Source organism: Tamandua tetradactyla, chromosome 8 (assembly GCF_023851605.1).
Source record: "Tamandua tetradactyla isolate mTamTet1 chromosome 8, mTamTet1.pri, whole genome shotgun sequence".
Classification (NCBI taxonomy): Eukaryota; Metazoa; Chordata; class Mammalia; order Pilosa; family Myrmecophagidae; genus Tamandua; species Tamandua tetradactyla.
Genome location: NC_135334.1, coordinates 69,847,233 through 69,861,435, shown reverse-complemented (window position 1 = coordinate 69,861,435; position 14,203 = coordinate 69,847,233). Strand labels below are relative to the sequence as shown.

Below are 14,203 nucleotides of genomic sequence, written 5' to 3'. Positions count from 1 at the left end.
TGTTCTAGATGAGCCTATAATTTCCTGGCATTTTTTCTTTGGTGGTATATTTAATTTATAGAATATCTGATTTCTTCATACTACTTTCACTCAAAGTACATTTCACTATTATCAGTTAATTTTTCTTCTGGAATGAAAAATAATGTTAAATTTCATATACAATTTGCCATGCACTTTGTCCATTAAAACGGCTCTTGGCAACACTCATTCTGTTATTGTTTCAAAACCCTCCTGCATATACAGCAAAATGGCACTCCTAGCCCCAAAGTCATGCATGTAAATAAATTTTACAGAAGACCCAAATTAAAAAAAAAATTTTTTGAGGTACTTAGATATTTTTCTTGATGGATTGATAGAATTCCAATGGCCACTGAAAATAAAATAATTATTCTCACCAGCAATGGAAGCATAGCTTTACCTGCCCCCCCCCACACACCCACACCATCCACTATGTACGTAATTCTCGAGTATGTATGTAATTCTCGAGTAAAGCACTAGTATGCTTATTGCGCAGTTGAGGTATTGTTTGGGGGGGAAGAGGCTACACAGAACAAAGGTACAATTCCAAATATTTGGAGTGGGTTGCATCAGAAGGGTGTGGTTGTTTCCTGATCATCTGGATAGTCACCCATGAACAAAACAAGTACTGCCAACTTGGAAACCTACACTAAGTAGGACCACCTAAAGGAGGCTTGAAAATCTGATGTCTCTATTGACTGGCACTGACCATTTGGAGGTGAGGAGAAGTAGTTCCTGCCTGGTGGGTGGTAGACTATAGCCTGCCACAGAGAGGCAGGATGGAGGTAGAAAGAGAAGGGGCCAGGCCAGGAATCTGTGATGTTGGGCCAGCCTTAGGGTTCTCAACGAATGAAGATGAGGGAACGAAGTGGTGCCCTGTGAATAAGAAAGCCATAACAGAATCAAAAAACTACATCTTGGCCTTGGTTTTTTTTTTTAATGCCCCTTCTTTATTTTCTTTTAGATCCTTCCTTGATAAAAAAAAATAATGATATTGTAAAAAATAAAAATAAAAACCCCACCAAACTCCTCGTGGCTATGAGCCACTGAAAAGAGTATATACTTGCTTGGCCTGGAGCTTAAAAAGGAAGTGGTATACTCCTGGGGGATCACTGTGGTCGTGGTAGCAATAAACCAGGAGAGATGCCAAGCAGGAGGTGGAATTCAGGAAGACGGAGTAGGGACCAATTGATTAGTTGCTTCTTCTCACTGGGAAATGCTTTCCAGTGTTAAAACCTGGGTGCGGGTGGCCAGATTTTGTCCTAACAGAAGAGGGTGTCTGTGTATGCTAGTCTTTCCTTAGCATATGAGGGAGAGTTTGTCATGTTCACTAGAAATGACATCAGTATGACACGAGGCTACATACAGAATTTTGGCAAAGGACACTAGCTCTGCAGTGCTTCCTGCCACACCCTCCTGCAGGAAGGAGGCAACTGGCTGTGGCAACGATGAAGGACCCCATAAACCACATTTCGAACACCTCTATCTCAATTACACGTGCTTCTCTGCCTCCTCAGAGACCTCAAGTCCAGTGTTTCACAAGTTCACAGTCAACTGTGATCTGTAATTGATTTAGATTGAAACTGGATTGAACACTAAATTTTCAGAAATACACACTGGATGGATGAAGGGTGAGAAAGCAGGCTAGAAGGGCTGAGGCTGCAGCAGAAGGAGAATTCTAGAAGGTTGGGAGAGAGAAAGAGAAAGAAGATATTTAATGTTTGAAGGCATTCATTGACAAGGAACCTGAATTTACTAAAGAAAGGTTTTGGGTGGTAAGAAAATGAAACAGACATCTGGAGAATATGAAAAGAAAGTACATGCATCAATAGGAGAGAAGACAGGCGGTACCTAGGAAGTGGAAATTAGAATAATAAGGCATTATGTAGAAGATCAAATGGAAACAAATGAATTAAGCACCTACTATGTGCCAGGCACAAACTCTTCTCCTAAATCAATTTACTTAATCCCACAACATCTAGCAGAGTGCCTGGCATATAGTCGGTGCTCAAAAATATGTTGACTATTTAATGTTAAATCAATAAATAAGTGAATAATCCTAAGAGATATCTATTACCAATTGCAGCTTAGAAATAAAAATCTGAGACCCAGAAAGAAACTTTTCCAACGTATTACAGCTAGTAAGAGGCAGAAGGAATCTGACTTCAAAGCCTTAGTGTTAGTAGGAGAGGGTGGTTCGTAAGGGCCCTGCGGGAAATCTAGTAAAGGGTGTGGTGCTTGGGTGTCCTCCAGCAGCTGAGAAAGGGGAAGGAAGACTGAAGAGCCCAATGAACTGGGCTAGGGAGGAGGGAGAAAAGTCACTGGGAAAGAACTCGTCTTCTGGGAGGATGGGGAATTTGTGGGAAGGCATCAAGCTGGGTAGGTACCAGCTGAATCTGCAAGGTGTAGCATCATCCTAGCTAAAGCAGCAGGTGAGTTGGGTGGGGCAGGATGGAACAACAGCCTGGGAAGAAATTGGAAAGAGATGGGCAGGCAGGGATCTAATGTAATACAAGAATGGCGAGAAAAGGTGGCTAAAGAGATAAAGCGAAAGATCCTGGCGGGCAGGGATGGATAAAACTAGCAGCTTTCACATAGAAAGGACAGAAGACAGGCCTGCAATGGGAGGATGCCTGGGGTTGGGATGAGGAGAGGGTGTGGTCTGAGGCAGGAGCAGAGGCTGAAAATGAGGCCTGCAATGGGAAGAATGAGCCTTGGGCAGTCGTTGGAAGACGGTAAGGTGGCCAGCCACATTGCGTGTGCTGCAGCCCGCGTCTCACCTGTAGGAGCTGCCCGTCGCACTCGCCACCTCTTCGCGGATTTGCCTGTTGAGGGCATCCGCCGCCGCCCGCCCCTTGCCACCTTCGGAGCCCGCGGCCTGGACCGAGGCCTGGGCCACCGACAGTGGCGTCTGCTCGAGCCCCTGACCCTCCGCGCGACGCACCATCCAGGCGGCTCCGGCCTTCTTGCGGGTGTCGCGCTCGTCGGCACCTGAAGCCTTTCCGGCCGCAGGGACACCCGCTCCGCCAGGGGCCGCCTCCTGCTCCTTGGTCTCAGTGGCAGCCAAAACTGTCTCACTCTCTTGGCTCTGCGGGCGGCTCTGGGGCGCCCCGAGGATGGGTGTTCCCTGCCCCTCGGCGCGACGCACCATCCAGGTGGGCCCGGCCTTCTTACGTATGTCGCGTTCGTCAGCCCCGGACTCCTTTCCGGCTGCAGCGAAACCTGCTGCCCTAGAGGCCCCCTCCTCCTCCTGCGCCGGCCAGCTCTCTTGGCTCTGCGGGCGGCGCTTGGGCGCCCCAAGGACGGGTGCCGGGGCCTGGGAGGACGCGGGCATCAGCGCGGGCTTGGGGATCCACGGGTGGTCCCCGCGGCGCGGCAGCGGCCAGGCGCGGAAGTCCTTCTGGTACTGGGTCTCGCGCTCAAAGGGCGCGTCGGACGGCTGGTACTCGCTGCGCGGCCGGCAGCTCGGCTCGGGCCTCTGCACCTTCCAGGCGCGATAGTCCTGCCGCATCACCGAATCTGCCGGACCCACGCCAGAGCCCGGGACCAAGCTGGGGCCGCTCCGGCCTGGGGCCACCGAGGCCCGGCGTTCGCTGCCAGGCCCGGGAGCAGGCCCTGTTGCCCGGGCAACTGCATCCAACTCGCCCTGCGCGGGCTGCGTCTCTATGGCGCCCGCGTGCACCGAGGGGGGCGCGTACGCCGGCTGCGCCTGCAGCTGTTGAGATGGTGGCGGCTGCGGCGGGGCACCCGGGTGCTCGGTGGCCTCCGAATACTTGGTGAAAACAAGCGGTACGGCGATGTCCGCCTTGTCCAGCTGATTCCAGAAGCGGGCGATGCAGCAGGCCCGAGTGATGCACGGCCACGCCATGATGCTGGCTGCAAAGCTGGCTCTCCCTCTTTCTTTTTGTGGTTCTAAAGCAAGTCTCTCTCTAATCGTTCTTCAGGCTCGTAGCTCCCGACCATCCAATCTATCTACACCGTTTCTCACCCTGGTCGGCCTGAGTTACCTTGCTTTCCTCCCTCAGAGAGCACCCGGGGAGAGGGCTCAACCCCCAAGGTCGGGCCGGCAGAGCTATGGTTGAGACCGTTTGTAAAGTCCCTGGATTACCGGTTGCAAGCGCCTCCAGAAGGCCCCAGCAAAGGTCTCGGGAGCGCAGTCTGCCGCTGGAGCTGAAGAGCAGGAGACACCGCGTCCCCGAGAACCGGGTTAGGGCGTCTGGGACGCGCGCCCCTCCCTGCGGCTGCGGCGGAGCGCAGACCCCGGCGGAGCGAGGCGACGCGAGGCCAGGTGGCTGCGGAGCTAAGCCATGGCGCAGAGGAAGGGTCAGACGTACGGTCTGGCCGTAGGACCCGCAGACTGGACTCTGTTCTCTTTCCCGCCGGCGTTCGGGAGCAGCCGGCCACCTAGCAGGGCTCAGACGCGGTCAGCTCCAACGGAGACCCAGCATTGCTGCCGCTGCTGCTGCTGCCCACAGTGATGCTGCAAGCCGCCGCCGCCTCTGCTGCAGGGAAGCGGCCCCACCCTGTTCTGCCGCCCAGCAGGGGGAAAAAAACCCAGGAAAGATGCTGAGAGAATGCGCGCTGCAGGAAAAAAAAAAAAAAAAATCACCTGCTGTAGTCGACGCTAGTTGCTGGTCCTCTCTCTTTCCACTCCTCGCTCCGCCCCCAATAGCTCCTCCTTCCTCGGCTCCTAGGCAACAGCAGGATCTGAGGCCTTGGTGGGTTCAAATCCCAGGCTGGTTATGATTTGCTGTTCTTGCGATTCACCTCCGGGAGCCTCAGGCTCCTCTTTTGTAAAATAGGGCCAATCATTGGAGGGGGGAGAGGGTAGGAGGAATTAAATGCAATAATATGGAGGAAAGCCCTAGTGAAATGCCTGTGCCAGAATAGATTTTATTTTTAAAGGGAACGGCTATAATTGGACAAAGTCATGGGCCTGCATTTGAACCCAGTTTGGCTCGTCCAATGCACAGCCGCTGCTTGGAATGTGTGGTGTCCTGGATGCAGCTTTTCTAGAGATCTCCCAGGGGGACAGGACGTCCTAGGCCCTCCCAGGACCCAGCTTCTGTTCACCCTGGGGCCACACCAGGGGAGAAGTGGTGAAAAGAAGATTCTTGAAAGGAGCCTAAGCGGAGAGGTTGGGGTGCATGGGAAACAGGGGGAAGTCCTAGGACAGCGCTTTCTGGCATTCCTGCCCCGTGGCATTGCTCTTCCTCTGCCTGGGAGGCTGAATAAATTTTCCTGTCAGACAGATGTGGTGTCTCCTCTGGCTGTAGTACTTTACTATCTGTGCCACTTGGGCAAGTTAGGTTATCCCTGGGTCCCAGTTCCCTCATCTTTAGGAAGGAGGAAATAATACCTACCCCAAAGTAGTTTTATGACAGTAGTTAAGGACTCAGAGAAGAAGTATTGAGTCAAAGCAAATCCACAGGGATTCAGATCCTGGCTTTTGTACTCACTCCTTGGCTGTATGGTCAAAAGCAAATCACCATAACTTTCTGACCTTTAGTTTCCTCATCAGTAAATGGGGATACTAGTCCTCAACTTGCAAGATTGTTCCGAAAATTAAAATTAGGTAATTCATGAAAAGTGCTTACCACAGTATTTGGCATATGGTAATGCCTCAATAAATGATAGCTGTTACTATTCCATGGACGCACCAAGGAGACCCATAGGTGGAGTTTCCCAAGCAGCCCACATGGACACCTTTTCCAGAAAGCTCTCCTGCTTCTCTAAGTACCTCTTAGTCTCTCCTTGACATCCCTCCATTTGTGTCTCCTGCCCTGTCCACCTTTTACCCCCATCTACATCCATTGGCCTTTAGCTCTGTTTCTCTCCAATAAAGGGAGAGGTTTCAGCATTAATTAAGCTGGGGGTGTTGATGTTTCTGGGGGAGAAAGATATTTATGTGTTTAGATTAGAAATTGATTACAAAACATAGCTTTTTTTTTTTTTAATTCTAGCATCAAACAGGATCAAAAGATAGTTCTGAGTAGTCAATTATCTGCTGAACTTCCTCCTACTTGGGTCTTTGCATCTTGGTGATTTGATTTGAGTTACATAAATAAAATAATGCCTGGCACTGTTTTCCAGTTGTTAGGAGATACATTCCTATAAACAACATAATCTGACCTGACCCCCAATCATGAAAGTCTTCTGGGATTTCGCTAATGTCTTTTCGATAATGATTTCCAAAGATAAAAAGAGAGACTAGAAATTGAAGGGGAGATGTCTATCTGAGTCAATAAGGCTATAATTTTCTTTCGTATAGCAAGTCTTGTCTCCTGATCCCCCTCTGTGCCTTGGGCACTGTGGGGCACAGATGGATTCTAGCTCTGGAGGAACCCTCAATTGTAGGGGTGGAATGTGGGGACTTGGAGACAGACACATAAGCAAATAATTTCCAAACAGTATGTTCAGCATAAAAGTTAACATAAAGTTCTGAATGGATGACTAATTTCCTTGAAAAGTCAGGAAAGGCTTCATGGAAGAAGTGACATTACATGTGGCCTGGAGAGATGAATAATTCTCCTAGCAAGAGAGGGTAAAAAGGAGAAACTTCACCATCAACATCACCTTTCACATTTGTTCATTTGGGATTTTTAAGCACAGTCAACTATAGAGTCTTCTTGGACCATCCAATCGTCCAATGGGAGAGATAAATCTAATGGTCATCTGTTGTGTGGCTTGCTCAGGATCCATTCTGGTAATAACAGCACCTCACTATTTTACTTTTGGGGACCACCACTCTCCTACTTTTAGTCCATATGGTTTGGGGGGCGGTGATACTACCCTACCTCCAACTCCAAGGAGTGACTATATTACCCACACCTGGTTTACCAGGGCACTATATCCCTGTAGTCAAAGCAACTAGTTTAGGGATGGGCATGTCATCCACATTGGCTTAGTTAGAGGAAATCTCAGACTTTTGCTGGAACTATCTGTAAAGAACCACTTTCTTTTTTAATGGAATTGCTAAACTGGGAGACTATAAGTTGTTGTTAGTGGCCATCTTTGCCATCAGTGGGAGGGGCCTGCCTGAGGATGAAACAAACATACGGAAAAGCAAAAGAGGACCTAAAATCCTGATGATACCATCTATGGAAGATGGCAATTTGTTTCCCGATATCCATTCTCCTTTTCTTCCCTTTAGTAACAGAAGTTCCCAATTTTTAGCTGGTTCTTGGTCACTCAGTCAGAGACAACATTTCAGTCTCCCTTGCAGCAAAAGTGACCATATGCACTTCCAGGTCACTTCTTTAAAAGAAGTTGCTTGTGTTTAGTTTTCTCTCTCTCCCTTCCAGCAGGGTAGAATGTGGACATGATAGAGTTGAGCTATCATCTGGGTGGTTAAGGTATAGTAACACAGTAAACAGAACAAGAAAGAAAAAACCCATCTTGGATGACCCCATGGGTCAGAGCTGTCAATCAGACTTGGATAGCCTGACTACTTCTGGACTGTTACATGAGAAAGAAATACATTTCCCTCTTGTTTAAGCCATTGCTTTGCAGGGCTGGGGCGGGAGGGGGGGGTGTCTTTATTTCAGTATGTTGGTCATTTTGAGTATGTAATTCTGGCCATGCCTGAACTAATTTGAGCAGTATAAGAAAAGGGTGGAACTAAAATAATGGAAAATAATATCATATAAAATGGGAGCGAGTGATCAGAAATAAACTTTTCTGAAGTCCTTATTTTGTTTATGAGAAGAGTAGAGGTACTGATGAACTTTAGATTTTATTAACCTATGCATGCTCATAGAAAATGGAATAGAGAAAAGTTCACCAAGGCCAGAAAGGGGGTAAAAATAAGCAAAGAAAAAGCATACAAATGACAAATGCAAAATAAGATGGCAGAAATATTCCCATATATGTTAATGGTTGGGGTAAATGTAAATAATTACATTTTTCCAGTTGAAAGTCAGAGAATCTCAGTTTGGAGAAAAACATAAAACAAAACAAAATGCTGCTACACACTTTTTGCAAGAGACTTTTAAAACATAATGGCACGAATATTGAAAAAAAGAAGTGATAGAAACAGATATAGTAGATAAAAACTAACTAAAAGAAAACTGGTACCATTATATTAATTTCAGAAAAATTAAAACCAAAAAAAGCATTTATTGGCGATAAAGAGGTTATATAAAAATAGGAAAAAAGAATTCACTAGAAACATATTACATGGTGTTCTAGTTTGCTAGCTGCCGGAATGCGATATACCAGAAACAGAATAGCTTTTAAAAAGGGGAATTAAATAAATTGCTAGTTTACAGTTCTAAAGCCAAGAAAATGTCCCAATTAAAACAAGGCTAGAGAGATGTTCAATCAAAGGCATCCAGGGAAAGATACTTTGGTTCAAGAAGGCCAATGAAGTTCAGCGTTTCTCTTTCAAGTTGAAAGGCACATGGTGAACACGGTCAGGGTTCCTCATCTGGAAGCCTCTCTCATCTGGAAGGGCACATAGCAAACATGGTATCATCTGCTAGCTTCTTCTCCTGGCTTCCTGTTTCATGAAGCTCCCCGGGAGGCATTTTCCTTCTTCATCTCCAAAGGTCGCTGGCTGGTGGACTCTGCTTCTCGTGGCTATGTCGTTCTGCTCTGCTCTCTCTGAATCTCTTTCATTCTCCAAAATGTTTCCTCTTTTACGGAACTCCAGAAATTTATCAAGACCCACCCAAATGAGTGGAGACATGTTGTCACCTAATCCAGTTTAATGACCACTCTTGATTAAATCACTTCTTCAGGGAGATGATCTAATTACAGTTTCAAACATACAGTATTGAATAGGGATTATCCTGCCTTTAGGAAATGGGATTTTGATTAAAATATGGCTTTTCTAGGGGACATACATCCTTTCAAACCAGCGCACATGGTTTGCATCTAACAATATAATTTCAAAATATACAAACAAAACTTGGCAGAATTTTAAGAAGGCACAAACTCATCATCATCAGAGAGATTTTTTAGCACAGCTAAACAACTGATAAATCAAACACCTAAAATGTTGTTAGGGATGTAGAACATTTGAACAATTAACAGGCTTGATCTAATGAAACCAACAGTTAGATAATATACATTCTTTTCAAACCCACATGGACTATGTAAAAATTCACCGTATACTAGGGCAAAAATAAATATATACAAGTAAAAAAGACTCATACAAATAGCACTTTTTGATAACGGTCCAATAAAAATAGAAATCCATGACAAAGTATAGCCACAACCTCCCCCCACATGTTTAGAAATTAAAAAAAGAAAAAATATACTTATAAATTAATTCCTGGGTTTAAAAAGAAATTTTAGTAGATATTAGGGAATATTTAGAACTGAAAAAAATGAAAATACTACAGATCAAGGCATGTGGAATGCAGCTAAAATAGGATTTACAGAGAAATTTATAACAATTATATGATGTAGAAACAAAGATTCAAAATATTCTAATGATTAGACTCAAGAAATTAGGAAAAAATAATATAGAGCAAACCCAAAGACAGGAAGAGAGAAAAAAAAATAAAGAGTAAGGATTAATTAAATTTAAAACAACCATATAATAGAGACTATCAAAAACCCAAAAGCTTCTTCTTGGAAATAGGCAAATATCTGACAAATTCCTCCAAGAAAAAGAAAAAAGGAAGAAATCTCACATCAACAAGTTTAGGATTATAAAGAGTGGCAGAGATTTAAAATCTCATCGGCAACGATGATAGTGAGAATTACTGATTATATATGTAGAACAGAATGATCATATGTTAATGTTTTTGTTTGTTGTTATTGTTTTCTAATTAATAAATAAATTTAAAAAGAATGTATTCTATATGTCAGTTACTGTCTATGTCTTGGGGAAATAAAGCTACTTAAGACTATTTAAAAAAAAAATCTCATTGGCAAATACTAATAGTTACTTTAGTTGATAAACTTGAAAGACTTGTGCCGGTAACCAGCTACCAAGACGGCCTCCAATAGTCCTCACTTCCTGGTGACAACACCCTGTGTAGGCTTCTCCTTATGGTAACTAGACCTGACTTGTGTAACATATCAGTTATCATGAAAATAATGATGCATGACTTTAAAAGCTAGGTCATAGAAAACACTGTGGCTTCCACATTGCTCCCTCTCGGATCACTCATCTGGGAAGCCAGTCACCATACTGAGAGGATACTCAAGCAGCCTCAAGTGGAGAGGTCCACATGGCTGGAAACTGAGGCATCCTTCCATTAGCCATATAAGCGAATCAAAATAGAAGTGGATCCCCTAGCCCCAGACAGATTTTCAGCTGACTGCAGCCCTGGCTGCCATCTTAACTGCATCTTCATGTGAGACCTTGAACCAGAGCCACTTGGCTAAGCTTTTCCTGAATTCCTGAGCCACGGAAACGATGTGAGATAATAAATATTTATTGTTGTTTAAAGCTGCTATGTTTGGGCGTAAATTTTTATAGAGCAACAGATGACAAATATACCTCAGGGAAATGGACGATATTCCTTGAGGGTGGGGAGGATCTTATTAAAACTGACTTAAGAAAGTAAGAAAATCTGAGTAGTTCAATAAATTGAACGAGTAACTTCAAAGCTACCCACAGAGTAAAACAAAACAAGGAAAAATAAAACATCTGGTTCATTTGAGTTTACATGTGAGTCCCACAAAACTTTCAAGGAACGGACAATCTCTATATTATACAAATTATTTCACCAAACAGAGGAAAGACTGAACACCTTATCTTGACATCTTTATTAAACTGATATAACAGTTGTATACAAAGTAAAAAAGATAATATGAGGAATAAAAAATTATATGCCAAACATAGATATAAAAATCCTAAGTGAAATGTTAGTGAGTAGAATCCAGAAATGTACATAAAAATAACAAAACTGCTAGTATAATTATAGTATTATAATTGTTTTAGTATAACTATAAATAATAGTTAGTATAAATACCAAATACTATGTATTCCTGGAATGAACAGCGGTTTAATAATAGAAAATCTATAGTTATTATCCTGTATGCTATCAGATTAAAGAGAAACATCATACGATCATCTCAGAGATACATTTCAAAGACACGATAAAAGTTAGCATCCATTAATTAATAAAAAACAAAAAAAAATTCTAGAAAACTAGAACTTCCCTAATATGTCAAAGGGAATCTACCAAAAACCTACCAGAAATACTTGTACATGATGGGACGAAATGCTAGAAGCCTTTCTCTCTTGTCAGGAACAAAAACAGGGAAAGTTGACCCCAGTCTAAGGGCTGGATAGGAGGGTTTGGTGGATTTTGTTACAAATTAGGAAATTGGGTGAGGATTTGAGTCAAATACATTAGCACTTTTGCTATGACTAGTATGGCACCGAAACAGGATTTAGAGCAAAATCATGAAATCTTGGAATTTTGGAATCACAGAACAAGAGAAGGGTGTCTTAGAATCATTTACCTGGGGTCCTTGGATCAGAATAATATGATGTTAGTCTTAGAATCCTAGAAGAAATGAAGGGCAAAATTCGTAGAATCTGGGAATAACTGAATATTTCCCTTAACCGTTTTGTTGTTTTGTCGTTGTTGTAAGCTAAAAAAAAAATCTTCCTGTTATTGAGCCAAAATAAGAATTATTGCAATTTCTTACTTATCTTGAGACCACTAAATGGCAGAATTTAAAATATTTAAAAACAACTATTATGTCCCCGGATTGTCTCTTCCTCGGCAAAATATTCCCAATTCTTTTATTTATTATAACATCCAAATATTATACTAAAGCCAAATATTTAGCGTCTCTATTATTGAGTTATTCATCAAACTTTCATCTACTAGTTTTAGTAACTATTGATGACTCTTGCTTGAAATGATTATTCCCTTGTTTATAGTATCATTTGACATACAGAAGTTTAAAATTTTAATGTCAAGTTTATCCAGGGTTGTGTGCTTTTTTGAATCTTTAAGAAATCTTCCCTACACTAATAATCATAAAGATATCCTCCTATGCTATCTTTTAAAAGTCTTTAGATTTTTAATGTATCGGAAGTAAATGGGAGACTACCCTTCTTGCTAACAGTGTACCAAGTTATTTCAACTCAGCTCAGCAGTATATAGAAGGCTGCTAGAGATTTCTGGGGTAATATTGGCTTTCCTGAAAGAGGTATTTTCCCTTCCACCTTCCTTCTTTCCTTTACTTCTTTTCTGAAAAAGAGACATGAGGTTGGTGGGGAATCTCCTTTGCCACCACGAGATGAGAAGCCTGAAAACAGAAGCTGCAACTTAAAGGTTGTGGAGGAATATAAATAAAAGACAGAAAGAACTGGGAATGTAAATGATATTATTGGCCCTCCTGCACCAGCCTACCTTTGGACTTCTTTTTTGTTTATTTTTAATTTGTGTACTTCTTTTTCCTTTTGTCCATTTTTGAAATTATTTTTATATTAAAAAATAAATCCGTTTTTCGTTAGGCCACTTTTTGTGGCTTGTAGCTGAATGCGAATGCAAACTGATGGAGGTAAGGATCTAATTTTTCCCCATATAAACAGCCCATTCTTTAAACAGTTATTTGAATAGTCTTTCCTTTCCTCACTGATTGATAATGCTTCCTCTAATATATTTCAAGTTTCCATATGTTTGTGAATCTATTTCCAAACTCTATATTCTGTTTTACTAGTCTATTAATTTGCCCCTGAGCCAATATTATTCTATAAATTATTGTAGGTCTTAATGTTTGGTAGAGTACACCTCTGCTCCTTCTCTTTTCCTTCTTCTAAGTTGTCATTCATTTGTTTATTAATATTTTTGAGCACCTATTAGGTACCAGGCACTGTTCCAATCTCTGAGTTAGGTTATAGAATCGAACAAATAAACAAACATCCCTGCCCTCATGCTTCTTATGTTCACTGGAAGTCTTGTCCTCAATCCTTCCATATAAATTTTAGAACCAATTTGTCAAATTCCTCTACAATTTTTATAGAAACAAAAAGTTCTGTTGCCAGATTTTGGCTTCCAGGTTCTTGGCCATGCTACGAGAAAGAATTCAAGGGCACAGCACAGCATAGAGTAAGCAGGCAGAAAATTTGAGAACACCTGTGAGGACAAGCAGACACTCTCACAAAGACAGTGAGGAAGGAGGCAAAGTGGGGCCATTTGCTCTTATAGATTAGCTTTACTTATTCTCCCTCCCCCTTCCTCGTTCTGGGCTCTTTCTCTGGTCTCCAGGGCAGTGCCTGGTGGTAGAGAGCGCATTTGGGTGGGTAGGTTGGCTCCACCCTTCTCCGTAGATGACTCACTCAGGTGGGAATGTTTTAGCTCCAGGTGGGTTGCTGCTGCCAGTGTTTCCCCTAAGTGGGTAGCCTCTGGGTAGGGTGTCTGCGCCCAGTTGGGGGTCCTCCTGACTTTGATTAATGGCCCTTGCTCAAGGGCTCCTTCATGGTTTGTTTGTTTTTTTCCTCTCCCCTTTCTTCCTGTTCCAGCCTGCCTTAATTCTATGAAACTTTTCATGACATTGCATTGAATTTATTGGATAGTTAAGAAGACTTCCTATTTTATAATTCTGAGACTTGCTATTCATGAACATAATAAAGCTCTCTATTCAGATTTTCTTTTGTGGTTTTCTGTAATGTTTTTTGTTGTAATTGGAAATGGCATATTTTTAACTTTTATTTTGAAATAATTATAGACTCACAAGAAGTTGGGAAAATAGTAGGGAAAGCTCTCTTGTCCCCATCGCCCAGCTTCTCCTAATGATAACATCTTACAAAATCAGTCTATCAAAATAAGGATATAGACATTAGCACTAAACAGTTAACCAGATTACAGAGTTTATTTGGATTTCACCTGTATTTGCACGCAGTTACTTTTGGATATGTCTTTGTGTATTACTCTATGACATCTTATAACATGTATAGATTTGTATAAACATCAGCACAATCAACATACAGAACTATTCCCTCACCACAAAGGAAGTCCCTCATGCTAGCTCTTTGTAGCTACACCCTCTCTTGATTTCCCTAGCCTCTGGCAACCACCAACCTGTTCTCCATCTCCAGAAAAGCATATATACAAAGACTTTTAAGGTTGGCTGGTTGGCTTTCTTTGCTCAGCATGACGCCCTTAAGGTCCATCCAAGATGTTGCATTTATCAATGTTTCCTTTTTATTGCTGCCTACAATTCCATTGTATGGATGTACCACATTTTGTTTAATATTCACCCGATG

The 14,203-nt window shown here is 42.7% G+C and overlaps 1 protein-coding gene and 1 pseudogene across 1 annotated transcript in view; both read right to left on the bottom strand.

The window, feature by feature from the left end:
- LOC143643903 (UBX domain-containing protein 8-like) overlaps positions 1 to 2,433 on the bottom strand; it is a 55,330-nt pseudogene extending 52,897 nt beyond the window's left edge.
- The window catches only part of MAP6 (microtubule associated protein 6), a 103,959-nt gene extending 99,851 nt beyond the window's left edge, over positions 1 to 4,108 (bottom strand). The window contains exon 1 of the mRNA XM_077113544.1: positions 2,799 to 4,108. Coding sequence (XP_076969659.1) covers positions 2,799 to 3,886 — 1,088 coding nt within the window. The 5' untranslated portion in view covers positions 3,887 to 4,108. The remainder of the gene's footprint in view (positions 1 to 2,798) is intronic.
- Positions 4,109 to 14,203: the final 10,095 nt, after the last annotated feature.